Below are 15,112 nucleotides of genomic sequence, written 5' to 3'. Positions count from 1 at the left end.
TTTCCATCTAAGTTGTCAATGCCAGGAGGTTTGTCATTATTGATCGATATAGATTTTTTTTACCTCTCCCTCAATAACTTTACAAAATTCAAAACTTACAATGCTTTTCTTTTATTAAATTATTAAAATAATTGGCAACATCTTGTGGTTTTGTGATGAATAAGCCATCTGATTCGATGAAAGATGGAGTTTAATTAGTCTTTCTGCCCATAATTTAATTTAAAGTATATAATTGATCTTGGCTTCATAATACAGTTTATTCTTCTTTTTGTTGAGTTTAGTCACATAATTTCTTAATTTGCAGTAAGTCAGCCAGTCAGATGTGCAGCCAGACAAGTTTTTTGACTTGTTGAACCTTTTAGGAATAAGCCACACAGGGAACACAATTTCTACTGACAACAAACACATCGTATAGGTATTTATAGGTTATTTCACATCATAGATTTAAATCAATAAAAAGAGACATTCTGGCAAAGCAATAATGACACACAGATCTACAGCAAGGGAGAAGCTTAGCGGAACGATGGGTGCATTTGCCATAAACATATGCCGGTACTTACAATTTTCTCCTCTCACAGTTTGGTCTAAACCAGGGTCACCACTCCCATCCTCCAAAGACACGCCATCTTCTACAATGGCAAAGAGATGCCCTGAACAAACCAAAACAGTATACACTGTTTAATAACTATACACAGCTTAATTGGAAACTCCGCCCTTAATTAATTACGACGTGGAACACTTGCTGCTGGCATGCCAGCCGACATCAACAAAATACTACAAATTACAAAAGTCGAAAGTTTACATACATCTTAGCCAAATATATCTCCGTTTTTCACATTTCCTGACATTTAATCCTAGTAAAAATTCCTGTCTTGTCAGTTAGGATCACCAGTTTATTTTAAGAATGTGAAATGTCAGAATAATAGTAGAGAGAACGATTTATTGAAGTTTTTTTTATTTCTTTCATCACATTCCCAGTGGGTCAGAAGTTTACATACACTCAATTAGTATTTGGTAGCATTGCCTTTAAATTGTTTAACTTGTTGTTTAACTTGAGTCAAACATTTCGGGTAGCCTTCCACAAGCTTCCCACAATACGTTGGGTGAATTTTGGCCCATTCCTCCTGACAGAGCTGGTGTAACTGAGTCAGGTTTGTAGGCCTCCTTGCTCGCACACGCTTTTTCAGTTCTGCCCACAAATGTTTTATAGAATTGAGGTCAGGGCTTTGTGATGGCCACTCCAATACCTTGACTTTGTTATCCTTAAGACATTTTGCCACAACTTTGGAAGAAGGCTTGGGGTCATTGCCCATTTGGAAGACCCATTTTTGACCAAGCTGATGTCTTGAGATGTTGCTTCAATATATCCACATACTTTTCCTGGCTCATGATGCCATCTATTTTGTGAAGTGTACCAGTCCCTCCTGCAGCAACGCACCCCCACAACATGATGCTGCCACCCCTGTGCTTCACGGTTGGGATGGTGTTCTTCGGCTTTGCAAGCCTCTATTTTTCCTCCAAACATAACGATGGTCATTATGGCCAAACAGTTCTATTTTTATTTCATCAGACAAGAGGACATTTCTCCATAAAGTTTTTTATAGCGGTTTTGGAGCAGTGGCTTCTTCCATGCTGAGCGGCCTTTCAGGTTATGTCGATATAGGACTTGTTTTACTGTGGATATAGATACTTTTGTACTTGTTTCCTCCAGCATCTTCACAAGGTCCTTTGCTGTTGTTCTGGGATTGATTTGCACTTTTCGCACCAAAGTACATTCATCTCTAGGAGACAGAATGCGTCTCCTTCCTGAGCGGTATGACGGCTCCGTGGCCCCATGGTGTTTATACTTGCATACTATTGTTCATACAGATAAACGTGGTACCTTCAGGCGTTTGGAAATTGCTCCCAAGGATGAACCAGACTTGTGGAGGTCTACCATTTGTTTTTCTGGGGTCTTGGCTGATTTCTTTTGATTTTCCCATGATGTCAAGCAAAGAGGCACTGGGTTTGAAGGTAGACCTTGAAATGCATCCACAGGCACTTTGGATTGACTCAAATTATGTCAATTAGCCTCAGAAGCTTCTAAAGTCATGGCATCATTTTCTGGAATTTTCCAAGGCACAGTCAACTAAGTGTGTGTAAACTTCTGACCCACTGGAATTGTGATACAGTGAATTATGAGTGAAATCATCTGTCTGTAAACAACTGTTGGAAAAATGACTTGTGTCATGCACAAAGTAGATGTCCTAACTGACTTGCCAAAACTATAGTTTGTTAACCAGAAATTTGTGGAGTGGTTGAAAAACAAGTTTTAATGACTCGAACATAAGTGTATGTAAACTTCCGACTTCAACTGTTCTATATAATTCTGTAGTAAACTGTAGTATAGTGTAGAATCCTATACTCCATGCTATAGTATACCTTGATTGTGTAGTGCTTGCTTTATAATGTTTTTGTGTACTGGAGAATACTATACTACACACTGTAGTATCCCTCGATCGTGTGGTGCTTACTGAATGTTGTAGTGATTTTATATGTACTGCATGTCCTCCCCTAATAAGGTTGCCAGGGAAACACATATTTATAATTGTTTGTGTTGTTTATCTGTGTCAAACAAGCAAACCTAATCCTATAACTTTAATAAACTGATCTTGTTCTTTATATCTGCCTGTGTACTGTTTCCCTTTAATCGGCCTAGAACCTGCATCTAACATTTAATGTTACAATTGTTATAAAAATGTAATGTTATTAATGTTAATGTTACAATTGTAATAAAAATGTATATATTTTTGAAAGGTATTGTCTGGTTTGTTGCATTGCTCAGAACTGACCCAACTCAATAGGTGGCCTGTCACGAACCTGTGTGTCTTATGTTCTGATTCAGTTGTTCCTCTCATTAAACAGTAACTGGCATAGTCTGGTAGTTGTGCCATTTTAGCTAACCCTAGTCAGCAGGTGTTACTACAATATACTACAGTCGAGGGTGCAAAACACTATGTTGACTAATACAGAGAAGTCTGCAAAAACACAACAGTGAATACTATAGTATACTATAGCCATGTCCTCAAAAACACAACAGTGAATACTATAGTATACTATAGCCATGTCCTCAAAAACATTACAGTGAATACTATAGTATACTATAGCCATGTCCTCAAAAACATTACAGTGAATACTATAGTATACTATAGCCATGTCCTCAAAAACACAACAGTGAATACTATAGAATACTATAGCCATGTCCTCAAAAACGTTACAGTGAATACTATAGTATACTATAGCCATGTCCTCAAAAACATTGCAGTGAATACTACAGTATACTATAGCCATGTCCTCAAAAACATTACAGTGAATACTATAGTATACTATAGCCATGTCCTCAAAAACATTACAGTGAAGACTACAGTAAAGTCAGCAAAAACACAACAGTGATACTACAGTATACTAGAGTCATGTCCTCAAAAACATTACAGTGAAGACTACAGTAAAGTCAGCAAAAACACAACAGTGATACTACAGTATACTAGAGTCATGTCCGCAAAAACAGTACAGTGAATACTGATGTACGGTCTGCAAAAACACAACAGTGATACTACAGTATACTAGAATCGTATCTGCAAAAACATTACAGTGAATACTGATGTAAGGTCTGCAAAAACACAACAGTGATACTACAGTATACTAGAGTCGTATCTGCAAAAACACTACAGAGAATACTGTAGTATACTACAGTCATGTCCGCAAAAACACCACAGTAAACACAATAGTATACACAAATATGTTGTCACCAGGGTTGGGTAGGTTACTTTCGAAATGTAATCCGTTACAGTTACTAAGTACCTGTCGGAATTGTAATCAGTAACGGAACTTTAAGATTACCCAAACTCAGAAAAATAATCTGATTACGTTCGGTTACTTTTAGATGACTTTCCTCTTAAGATACATTAAAAGAAGACAAAAATGTATATAACCAATTGAACAAAATCTATTGCATGATAAATCAATATTAAAGTTTACATAAAGTGCCTTGCGAAAGTATTCGGCCCCCTTGAACTTTACGACCTTTTGCCACATTTCAGGCTTCAAACATAAATATATAAAACTGTATTTTTTTGTGAAGAATCAACAACAAGTGGGACACAATCATGAAGTGGAACGACATTTATTGGATATTTCAAACTTTTTTAACAAATCAAAAACTGAAAAATTGGGAGTGTCACATTCTTCAAGAATCAGGGGATATATATATACAGTACCAGTCAAAAGTTTGGAAACACCTACTCATTCAAGGGTTTTTCTACATTTCTACATTGTGGAAAAATAGTGAAGACATCAAAACTATGAAATAACACATGTGGAATCATGTTGTAATTAAAAAAGTATTAAACAAATCAAAATATATTTTAGATTCTTCAAAGTAGCCACCATTTGCCTTGATGACAGCTTTGCACACTTTTGGCATTCTCTCAAACAGCTTCATGAGGCGTTCCCACCTATTCTGAGCACTTGTTGGCTGCTTTTCCTTCACTCTGAGGTCCAACTCATCCCAAACCATCTCGATGTGGTTGAGGTCAGATGATTGTGGAGGCCAGGTCATCTGATGCAGCACTCCATCACTCTCCTTCTTGGTCAAATAGCCCTTACACAGCCTGGAGGTGTGTTTTGTGTCATTGTCCTGTTGAAAAACAAATTATAGTCCCACTAAGCGCAAACAAAATGGGATGCCGTATCGCTGCGGTAGCCATTCTGGTTAAGTGTGCCTTGAATTTTAAATAAATCACAGACAGTGTCACCAGCAAAGCACCCCCACACCATCCCACCTCCATGCTTCACGGTGGGAACCACACATGCAGATATCATCCGTTCACCTACTCTGCGTCTCACAAAGACACAGAGGTTGGAACCAAAAATGTCAAATTTGGACTCATCAGACCAAAGGATAGATTTCCACCGGTCAAGCCAGTTTCATCATAGCGCTTGATGGTTTTTGCGGCTGCACTTGAATAAACGTATAAAGTTATTGACATTTTCCGGATGGACTGACCTTCATGTCTTAAAGTAATGATGGACTGTCGTTTCTCTTTACTGATTTGAGCTGTTCTTGCCATAATATGGACTTGGTCTTTTACCAAATAGTGTCACGTCGGTATGAAGGATCAGGAGACAGGCGCAGGAATGCGTAATAGGGGTTTTTATTTCCCAAATTACAGTGTGCCGTGTAAAGGCACGGGGATGAAGACCAAACAAACACGTATACAAAACACAGGGTAGAAACCCAAACAAAAGAGTGAGGAGTACCTCGAATAAATACAAAGTTGCACAATGATTATCACACGGGACGAGACCCGTAATCATCTACACAATATACGTGGCACGAAAGCTAAAACAACATAGCACAGGTACTCACACGAACCAATGGACATTGTAACAATAATCGGCAGGACAATGGTGAACAAAGGGCACACTTATACAATTACTAATCAAATGGGAATAGGGACCAGGTGTGCGTAATGACAGTTCCGGAGGCATCCGTGACAAATAGGGATATCTTCAGTATACCACCCCTAACACAACTGATTGGCTCAAATGCATTAAGAAGGAAAGAAATTCCACAAAGGAACACCTGTTAATTGAAATGCATTCCAGGTGACTAATTATTCAGCCCCTTTACTTTCAGTGCAGCAAACTCTCTCCAGAGAGAGTCTATATATATGCTCATATATATATATATATATATATATATATATATATATATATATATATATGTATATATTCCTATTCCATTCCTTTCCTTACATTTGTGTGTATTAGGTATTTGTTGTGGAATTGTTAAATATTATTTGTTAGATTTTGCTGCCCTGTCAGAACTAGAAGCACAAGCATTTCACTACACTCGCAATAACATCTGCAACCATGTGCATGTTACCAATAACATTTGATTTGATTTGATTTACATTGACCACCCCCTTCCCCTTTGTTTAAACACTGCTGCTACTCGCTGTTTATTATCTATGCATAGTCACTTTACAAATGACCTCGACTAATCTGTAACCCCGCATGTTGACTTGGTACCGGTACCCCCTGTAAATAGCCTCGTTATTGTTATGTCATTTTCTTGTGTTACTTTTTAATTTTATTTATTGACTTTAGTTTATTTTGTAATTATTGTCTTTATTTCTTGAACTGCGTTGTTGGTTAAGGGCTTGTAAGTAAGTACTTCATGGTAAGGTCTACCTACACCTGTTGTATTTGGGGCATGTGACAAATAAAATTTGAATTGATTTGATTTGTAAATCTCAATAATAAGTGATATCCGTGTCGCCGTAGACTACACCACTGCTGTCATCCTTACCTCGCTTAGGTGGAACAAACTTAAACTTGTGCCTTTTTTCAATGCTGATTTGAATGTCATTAAGAAAACAGAGAAGTGTGAAAGGTATTTTTTCACAAATATCCTTTCTGAATTTAAAAGTAATCCTCAAAGTAATCATCTAGTTTTTCAAAATTAACTGTAATCTGATTACAGTATTTTTGCTGGTAATGTAACAGTTACCATTTTTTTGTAATCCCTCACATGTTTATTTAACTAGGCAAGTCAGATAAGAACAAATTATTTTTTTACAATAACCGCCTACCCTAGCCAAACCCTCCCCTAACCCGGGTGACACTGGGTCAATTGTACTCAACCATGTGGGACTCCGAATCACGACCGGTTGTGATACAGCCCGGGATCGAACCAGGGTCTGTAGTGACGCCTCAGACCACAGAGCCACTCAGTTACTCCACAACCCTGATTGTCACATACAGTCATGTCCGCAAAAACACTACAGTGAATAGTATAGTATACTACAGTCATGTCCGCAAAAACACTACAGTGAATAGTATAGTATACTACAGTCATGTCCACAAAAACACTACAGTGAATACAAAACCACTATAGTGAAGACTACAGTCATCTCTGCAAAAGCACTACAGTAAATTTTACATTGAACACTATAGTAAAGTCCACAAAAACACTACAGTGAATACTAGAGTATATACTGTAAATATAGTAATACTACAGTATTTAGACCATAGCATACTATCGTATTTTTGTTTGTGAGATGTTACACAAATAAACACAGGCGCGCACACGCGTATAAGCATGAGCATGCGCACGTGCACGCACACACAATTAAACAGAATGCTATCCTGCTCCTTACATGGGTTTTAGATGTAGACAGTCAGGGTTAGATAATAGTAAGGTTGTGGTGATGGGTTTTACCTGTGGCACTGAGGGGAATGAGGAGGAGTAGTGTGGACCAGAGTAGGACCCTCCACCTCCACAGACAAGACCTCTGCTGCTGCATCACTACAGCCTCAACCAGACACCAGGTTCCAGTCCCAGCCCCTAGCACTGTATCTAGAACCAGACCTTCCTTAGCACAGCTCCAAGTTCCGGTCCCAGTCTCTCACACCACCACCCCTAACCTGGAATAAGAGAAAGAGAAGTGTGGTAAAATAAGAGCCATCTTGTTGTTAAACAACCAAACAGTTTTGCCACTGTCACTGAGCAATGCTAAGCTATCTATGACTAGCTAGCTGTCTGTATTGACATGGGTGTAACTTAAATGAGTGAAGCTAGGCTAACTATTGCTAGCTATCTGTGCTGTATTTATTGACATACGCAAGCTGTCATTGAACAATGTTATGATAGCTACAACTAGCTGTCTGTCTGACTTACTGGTCACTGAGCAATGCTTAGCTAACTATGGCTAGCCAGATGTCTGTATTGACATGTTAATGCTGATAACTGTCTTCATTAGCACAACTGTCTTCATCAGCACAATGCTCAGCAGGTTAATTGCACAACTGTCTTCACCAGCATAACTGTCTTCATCAGCATAAGACAACTGTCTTCATTAGCACAACTGTCTTCACCAGCACAACTGTCTTCAGCAGCACAACTGTCTTCATCAGCACAACTGTCTTCATCAGCACAACTGTCTTCACCAGCATAACTGTCTTCATCAGCACAACTGTCTTCATCAGCACAACTGTCTTCAGCAGCACAACTGTCTTCATCAGCACAACTGTCTTCAGCTGCACAACTGTCTTCACTGTCTTCAGCACAACTGTCTTCACCAGCACAACTGTCTTCATCAGCATAACTGTCTTCAGCAGCACAACTGTCTTCAGCAGCACAACTGTCTTCAGCAGCACAACTGTCTTCACCAGCATAACTGTCTTCACCAGCACAACTGTCTTCACCAGCACAACTGTCTTCACCAGCACAACTGTCTTCATCAGCACAACTGTCTTCATCAGCACAACTGTCTTCAGCAGCACAACTGTCTTCAGCAGCACAACTGTCTTCATCCGCGAGACACCAAAATATTCTGGATATTCCTCGCAAACACCTTTTTTCCAGCACTTTGGCTGTCATTGCATCGCATGCTGTATCACAACAGCTGTTAGTCACTTGACAGTTATTTGAAAATTCCTGCCTGGATCAGATGATGATGTGTGAAAATATCATGGCATACCTAACCAGCTGGACACCAAATGTGCATCCAACAAGTATTTTGCATAATTACTGAAGAATCGTGTTAATTACAGTTTCAATTTAGGTTTGAAGTATTAAGGTAAGGTGACTCTTTCAGTTAGAAGCAATGCATTAATTATTTTGGATTTTTGTGCCGATGAAAACTGTTTTCACCCTGTAACATAAGGAGACAGGAAATGTTATGTAGTTAGTTACACTGCATTTCTGAGATCTCTATTAAAAAACTGTCCGACAGCAAGATACACAATTCTTACAGGGTTCATGTTCAATGTCTAATTTAACTGATTAATGCTTAATATGTTATATAATGACAATTTACATTGCCATAAATGCAAGGACAGAAAAGTAATGTTTATGTCTCACATCAAGCCACCAACCATGATAGAGGGCTAAACAGGTTTTAAATAATCTCATGAATTGTATTGAATATAGCTATGATCCCCCTTATATCTTAATGTAATGACCTGAAAAAAAATGGCAGATTATTATCAATGACTTATCAACTGCTGTAACAAGTTGTTCAGTGTAGGAATCCTCACTGGTACCCTAGTTTATAGAAAGACCCATTAGCAGCGTGGCAGGTTACCAAAGTTTGATGTTGACTATGAACTTTACTTAGCTAGCTAGCTGTGCTTTGTGGAAGAATATAGGAGATATTATTAACATTGAGTTGTGCTGGTGCATTGCAATCTGTCCATACAACTAATGTTACAGCCTTGATGGCTTATTGGCTAACGTTAGTTGCCTAGCTAACTGGCAATAGCAGCCAAGGACGTTCACTATCTTATTTGTGCTTATTTGTTTATGCTCTGATTACACGCAAGTGTCAAGGCAGGCCAACAGTTTACACAGATGACTTCAGAAATGTAAAAAAACATCCAAAGCTAAATATAACTATCTTCCTTTGCCTGTAGCTTGCCTCTCATCAGACTGGTGTTAGCTAGCTCCTATAGCGCTGTTGCTGCGCAACCCAAGTGCTTTGGTCCGGTTTTAGAACTGAGATTCGGCTGAAAAGTTGTTAGCATTGCCAGAAATGCTACAGAAAGGTAGCACGTGTGAAAGCGATAAATTATGCATTTAATCAAAACTGTTGCCCCCACAAACTTATTCAGTCCAAAAGGTGGTATGTCTAATGGTCACTTTATGAACGCTGTAGTCTTGTTCTTATCCGACTCCTAGATATTGAGCTAGGTCGGGGCAATAAATGTTTATTTTCCAAATGCTAATGACCCTGTTGAAAATCTGGTATGTGGCTCTCGTAATGGCCGGATGGCTCATGGCGAGAGGTGGGGAGTGTGTTGTGTACCTCCAATCAAGTTTATTTTTCATCAACATTGGTGTCATATCAGCTTAGATATGATAGGGAGATTGGAATGTAACATGGAGCTTCCCACAATAATGTTTAGTTGGAGATCAGCGTTACATCACTACAGAAGTCTGATCTCACATGGCTTTACTGTGATTATTAACACACAGTGCACACACACAACACACAGTGCACACACACAGTGCACACACACACACTTACAAAAAAAACATGTACAATCTGCATGCTAATGTTGTTCTTTAGGCTGTCCACATCCATAAAAAAAAACAAATGCGGGGCAAGGGATTGATTTTAAGGGACATTCTCAAAACAGTGGATAGAAGACAAATGTTGGGGTCAGGTTAATGGATTGTGTTCAAATGGCGACCTAGTTCTGCTGTATGAAGGTCACTGCTTGTTGAAGGGGCAATCCTTAGTTGCTAAATCCATTTTTTGGACTAAATGTGTGCCTATTGATTCTTGAAGAATATAACGTATAAGTGCTTAGTTCTATTGTCGTGTCAGTCAGAACCCAAAATATAAGGTTTTACTCCAAAGTTTGTAAACAAAGTAAATGTAAACAACCACTGTAAAGCCTAAAAACATGGTTAAATCTTTCATTTTGATATCATGGATGGTCAGTCCTTGCATCCATAGCATAGTCTATGAAAGTGGTTGCATTTCTCCAGCCCCAATCCTCAACTTTTTACTGAAACTGAGGCATTGAAAACACGAATGTTTCAATTCAGGATTGCCGCTTTAAACACCTTTAATAGGCCTAGAGTAATAGTGTTATTATATGGCACAATCCTCTATCAGTGAGTTACTTTTGTGCAATTAAATTCAAGCAAAAGTCAAGAACAAAATTGTTAGTATTGCAAACAGAAATAATGATATTGAAAGCAAAACATAAACCCAAAAGTATTGACAGCAAAAAACAATATTGCAAGGAAATAATTTTGAAATATGGTAACAAATGATGCAAAATGGATGGATGCTGCAATTTTTTAAATCTGGGAAACATTATAAGGGAGCAGGAGAACCTATAAAATGGATACAATAATAAACATTTTCAGGCACCCAACTGAGGAAACGTCTGGTTTTCAAGGTAGGCCTACTTCGGTACTTGAATTTCTGAGCTCCAAATTCAAGTAAGCCACTTCAAGCTCCTTGTATTGTTTGAAATGGCTGGTTTAACATGGAAAACATAATGTACTTGTCATGTAATTTCATTACCAGATCATATTGTCAAGAAGCCCACTGTGCTATTTTTTTATGATAACGTGATTAAATACATCTCCCTCTTTCATGCAATTTTTATGCCTTTTTATCAGTTGCAAGTTTTGGCACATTCCAGCAGCATAGCAGCCTGCATCCTACTACTAGTTTGCCTCTGAAGGTAAGCAGGGCCAGTCCTGGTCCTGGATGGGAGACCAGATGTAGCTGGTGGTGTCAAATAAATGTTTTAAAAAAAGGCACACACACGCAGTTTCACTCTTCCATTCACTCTCTCTCACACACAGTTGACGAGTTTGAAGGCTTCTCTTTAGTAATTCCTTTAAATGCTCTGTAAGTGGGTTTCTCTTCAGCTTCCCTGTCTGACAGACCACCTCACCTCTAACCTCCCCTGTCACTCTCCTCTCCCACCTCAGCCCTAATCTCCCCCACCTCAGCCCTCCCTGAACCCCTCCCTTGCCTGACTCAGAGACAGACAACTGCCGCTCACCCTTCATCAAACCATCCTCTAACCCACTCTTCCTCTAATCCTGTTTTTTGGCTCTGATTCCAACAAACCTCCTTCCACGTGGCCTAATTCTGGTGCCTATCAGGGTTAGGGTTAGGGAACACTCCATTCCAAATCAACAAACGGGAAACAAAAATGCCAACAAATAAATCATCCATGTGTAAATTTGAAATCCCGGTGACATGACAGTTCCATTGCATTCCATTCAGATCATTAGTATCTCTTAATAGGGGCCCATTATTTAGTCGACTTGCCCTCTGAGAACCTAGAAACACTAACAACGTACCAGCAATACCACCACACTACCCAACTACATGCACACACACACATGGCCTCAAACATGCTGTCTGTCACCCCGCCGCTCAAATATTACCCTGCACACAAGAGCCTCTAAAGTAAACACACACACAAACACAGGCACAGACACACCACCTTTACCTGTGTTAACTGACCTGTAGGTGTGAGATCCTCAGTGGTTTCTGTTCTTAATGCCTAGAGAACACAACATACCTGCTGGACCACGGGAACACACACAGCCTTCCACGCAGACCCAGGGAGTGTGTGTGTCCTCACAATAATAAACACAAACTAAGAAACATAAGCGCAGATACACAAGCAGACACCACCAAACGTACAGAAAGAAACAGGGACGCAAACACACTCACAAAGACAGCACTTGAACACAAAAATCACACACAAACTAGACAGCAGCTTAAGAAGCGTTTCCTGAGGATAACTTTCGGCTCAGAGGCTAAACCCTGGGGGCGGGATTTATGACCAATCAGAGTACTTAGAGAGCACTAGCCAATCGAGGTGCCTAGAAAGAACGTACTAAAACAGCATGGAGGTTAGAGACAGGGGTCAAAACTCACCTGACTATTCCCTTTTGACTATCTGCACATACTTCTCTGGAATCTCTGGTGGTTGAGTGTGGCTTCCATCAGGCATTACAGGTCTGGGTTGTGGCGTGAATATAAAGATGTGACCGATCAGACCTATTAATGATCTGGTCACAGTGGAGGTAAGGGACACACGTCTTATAAGGGAGTTGTTTGAGCCAGTGTCTGTGTGCATGTGCGAGTGCGTCTGATTATCAGGCTTTAGAGAGAACATGCTAATCGGGCTGACAAGGGATTACCAATCATATGTTGGCTTTTAACCCTGACATCCTCCCCCTTCTCCAGACACCAGAGAGAGAGAGAGAGAGAGAGAGAGAGAGAGAGAGAGAGAGAGAGAGAGAGAGAGAGAGAGAGAGAGAGAGAGAGAGAGAGAGAGAGAGAGTATTAATGTTTAATTTAATATAATGTTGGGACACCAGACCAGTCACTTGTTGTGATGGCTGGCTGTAGATCTCTTACTCTGATTATGAATAGCCATGTCCATCAAGCCCAGGCTTTGATCAAACATGTCAGATAATTTCAGATACTTGAGCTGCACTTAATTGAGCTTGCCCAGTATAATGGAATCAATGAAATAGTCCTTTCAAGTATTAACATAATTACATAATGATCCATGTCTGGGTTGGACATCATTGTCAGTGTTGATTTTATTACCTTCTGTTATGACATGTCACCACTAGATGTCGGACCTATAGCTGTATTCAGAGGTAACCGTCTCTCTTACTCTCTCTCTCGCTCCCTCTCTTTCCTCCGTGACCTCTCCACCAGCTGGTGTTTACACAGGAGTTTACTTATCCTCATTAAGAGGACATTAGAATAAATTATCTGTCTGAACCACATAACCTGTAGCAGAGGAAACTGCTGTGACAGTGTAAAGTCAGCTGTCATAAGGTGACAGCACATCTGTTGTGTCGTTATTGTGACCGTTTTATGGAACCCTTATGGAACACACGAACTGGTGTGTGATCACTGTCCGTAACAGTCTGTGTGTGTGTGTGTGTGTGTGTGTGTGTGTGTGTGTGTGTGTGTGTGTGAGAGAGAGAGAGAGAGAGAGAGAGAGAGAGAGAGAGAGAAAAAAAGAGTGTGTCATCTGTCACACCGCCTTTAATTCTCCTCTCAGTGTGGTGTTACATTGAAAAAGGTCCCCAAACAAACAATCCCCACATTCCAATTGTTCCACGGGTTCCTGCAGTATACACAGTGACACCCGACACAGACCCAGACCAGAGCTGATGACCTGCATAAAGCTAACTAGTCCAGTGGCTCATGGAGGTCTTGTCTAGGATGTGGTTGTGGCTGCCTAGGTTAGTCAGGTAGACCCACAGCTTTCAGATAGATCAGATGCTGGTCCCTGGAGGGGTACAACTGATAACAGGACTTGTGTGTCTGTCTGATCAGACATCCTCACTGGAACACATAACATGTTGAAACACCCACCTCACTGAGAGCATGTGTGTGCCTGTAGCAGTATCTGGCAGCACTGTGTGATCCTAATGTGGGTTCATTCTCCTCCAGAGTATTGTCTTTACTAATGAGAGAGGGAAAGAGAGGGAGGGGGAGAAAGAGAGAGTGTGGGAGCGGGAGGGAGGGCATAGTGAGAGATAAAGGAGGGCAGAGAGAGAGAGTGTGGGAGTGGGAGGGAGGGCAGAGTAAAGGAGGGCAGAGAGAGAGAGATATATGACAGAAGAAAGGTCTGCTGATCAGTCTGTTCAGGCAGAATGTTGGAGGATGCAATGTTTCAGTACTTCAGAGAAGAAACATGATGACATGAATCACTACATCCGTTTACACCCCTCTCACTCCCCCATGCACACACACACACACACACACACACACACACACACACACACACACACACACACACACACACACACACACACACACACACACACGTCAGTCCTTGGCTCCCCTCCAGTCTAAAAAGCCGAGCCAGGTTTTAGGTCAACCAGAGCAGGAATCCACAACACTCAGCTGAATGTTTTCTTTAAAGAGGGGAGGTACAAAAGAAGAAAAGAGTTGTCCCTGGGGCGGGGGCAGCGGAAGTGGGTCTTTGACACTATGAACAAAATAGAATATCCTGGGCAGATAAACGTATGGAAAGAGGGATAGATAGGCATACAAAGAAAGGAGTACATAGAGGTAGTTCATTTAAAGAAGGATATAGAGACCAGAGCAGAGTGAGGCCCTGAGCAGCAGAGTTATTCCACTCCATTAAGTCCCAAACTGTGTTGTGTGCTGTCGGTCTCCCACATCAAGGCTTCAGAGTTATTTGTGACACTAAAAACAGCCCATACAAATGTGTCTAGCCAAATGCTAGACACCAATTATGAAATACTTTTCTCATTGAAAATGTTTTTTGGAGGGGGCTAATTCTTCAGCTCTGTGCAAGTTAACCCACACAGTGCATAATGTTGCGACTTTCGGTGTGCTCATGGTATGGCTCGAAGTTTGAGGGAGTTTACCTTCAGGCAAAGTGTGTGTGTGCATGCGTGCGCGCTTGCATGCAAGAGAGGGGAGAGGATACCCAGACATGCCTTGTGCCTAAATTGATGACTTGTTTGTCTGAGAGCCAAGTGAAAACTAATGGATGCAGTCAGTTCAGTCAGTTGTTCTGATGA

General features: G+C 40.4%; 1 protein-coding gene across 6 annotated transcripts in view; it reads right to left on the bottom strand.

The window, feature by feature from the left end:
• Window positions 1-12,630, bottom strand: part of LOC139372930 (cadherin-related family member 5-like) — a 43,812-nt gene extending 31,182 nt beyond the window's left edge. The window contains exons 1-3 of one of the 6 annotated variants that reach the window (XM_071112825.1): window positions 12,468-12,630; window positions 7,265-7,470; window positions 561-650 (exon numbers count right to left, since the gene is read on the bottom strand). In XM_071112825.1, the coding sequence (XP_070968926.1) occupies window positions 561-650; window positions 7,265-7,349 (175 nt within the window). In that variant the 5' untranslated portion in view covers window positions 7,350-7,470; window positions 12,468-12,630. Of the gene's footprint in view, window positions 1-560; window positions 651-7,264; window positions 7,471-12,033; window positions 12,291-12,467 lie in introns of those variants that run through there. The other 5 variants (XM_071112815.1, XM_071112808.1, XM_071112833.1 and 2 more) reach the window with 5 other exon arrangements.
• Between the last annotated feature and the right edge of the window lie 2,482 nt (window positions 12,631-15,112).

This window comes from Oncorhynchus clarkii, chromosome 2 (genome assembly GCF_045791955.1).
Source record: "Oncorhynchus clarkii lewisi isolate Uvic-CL-2024 chromosome 2, UVic_Ocla_1.0, whole genome shotgun sequence".
In the NCBI taxonomy this organism is placed as follows: domain Eukaryota; kingdom Metazoa; phylum Chordata; class Actinopteri; order Salmoniformes; family Salmonidae; genus Oncorhynchus; species Oncorhynchus clarkii.
The sequence above is the reverse complement of the archived record's forward strand: the minus strand, read 5'-3'. Positions and strand labels throughout refer to the sequence as shown.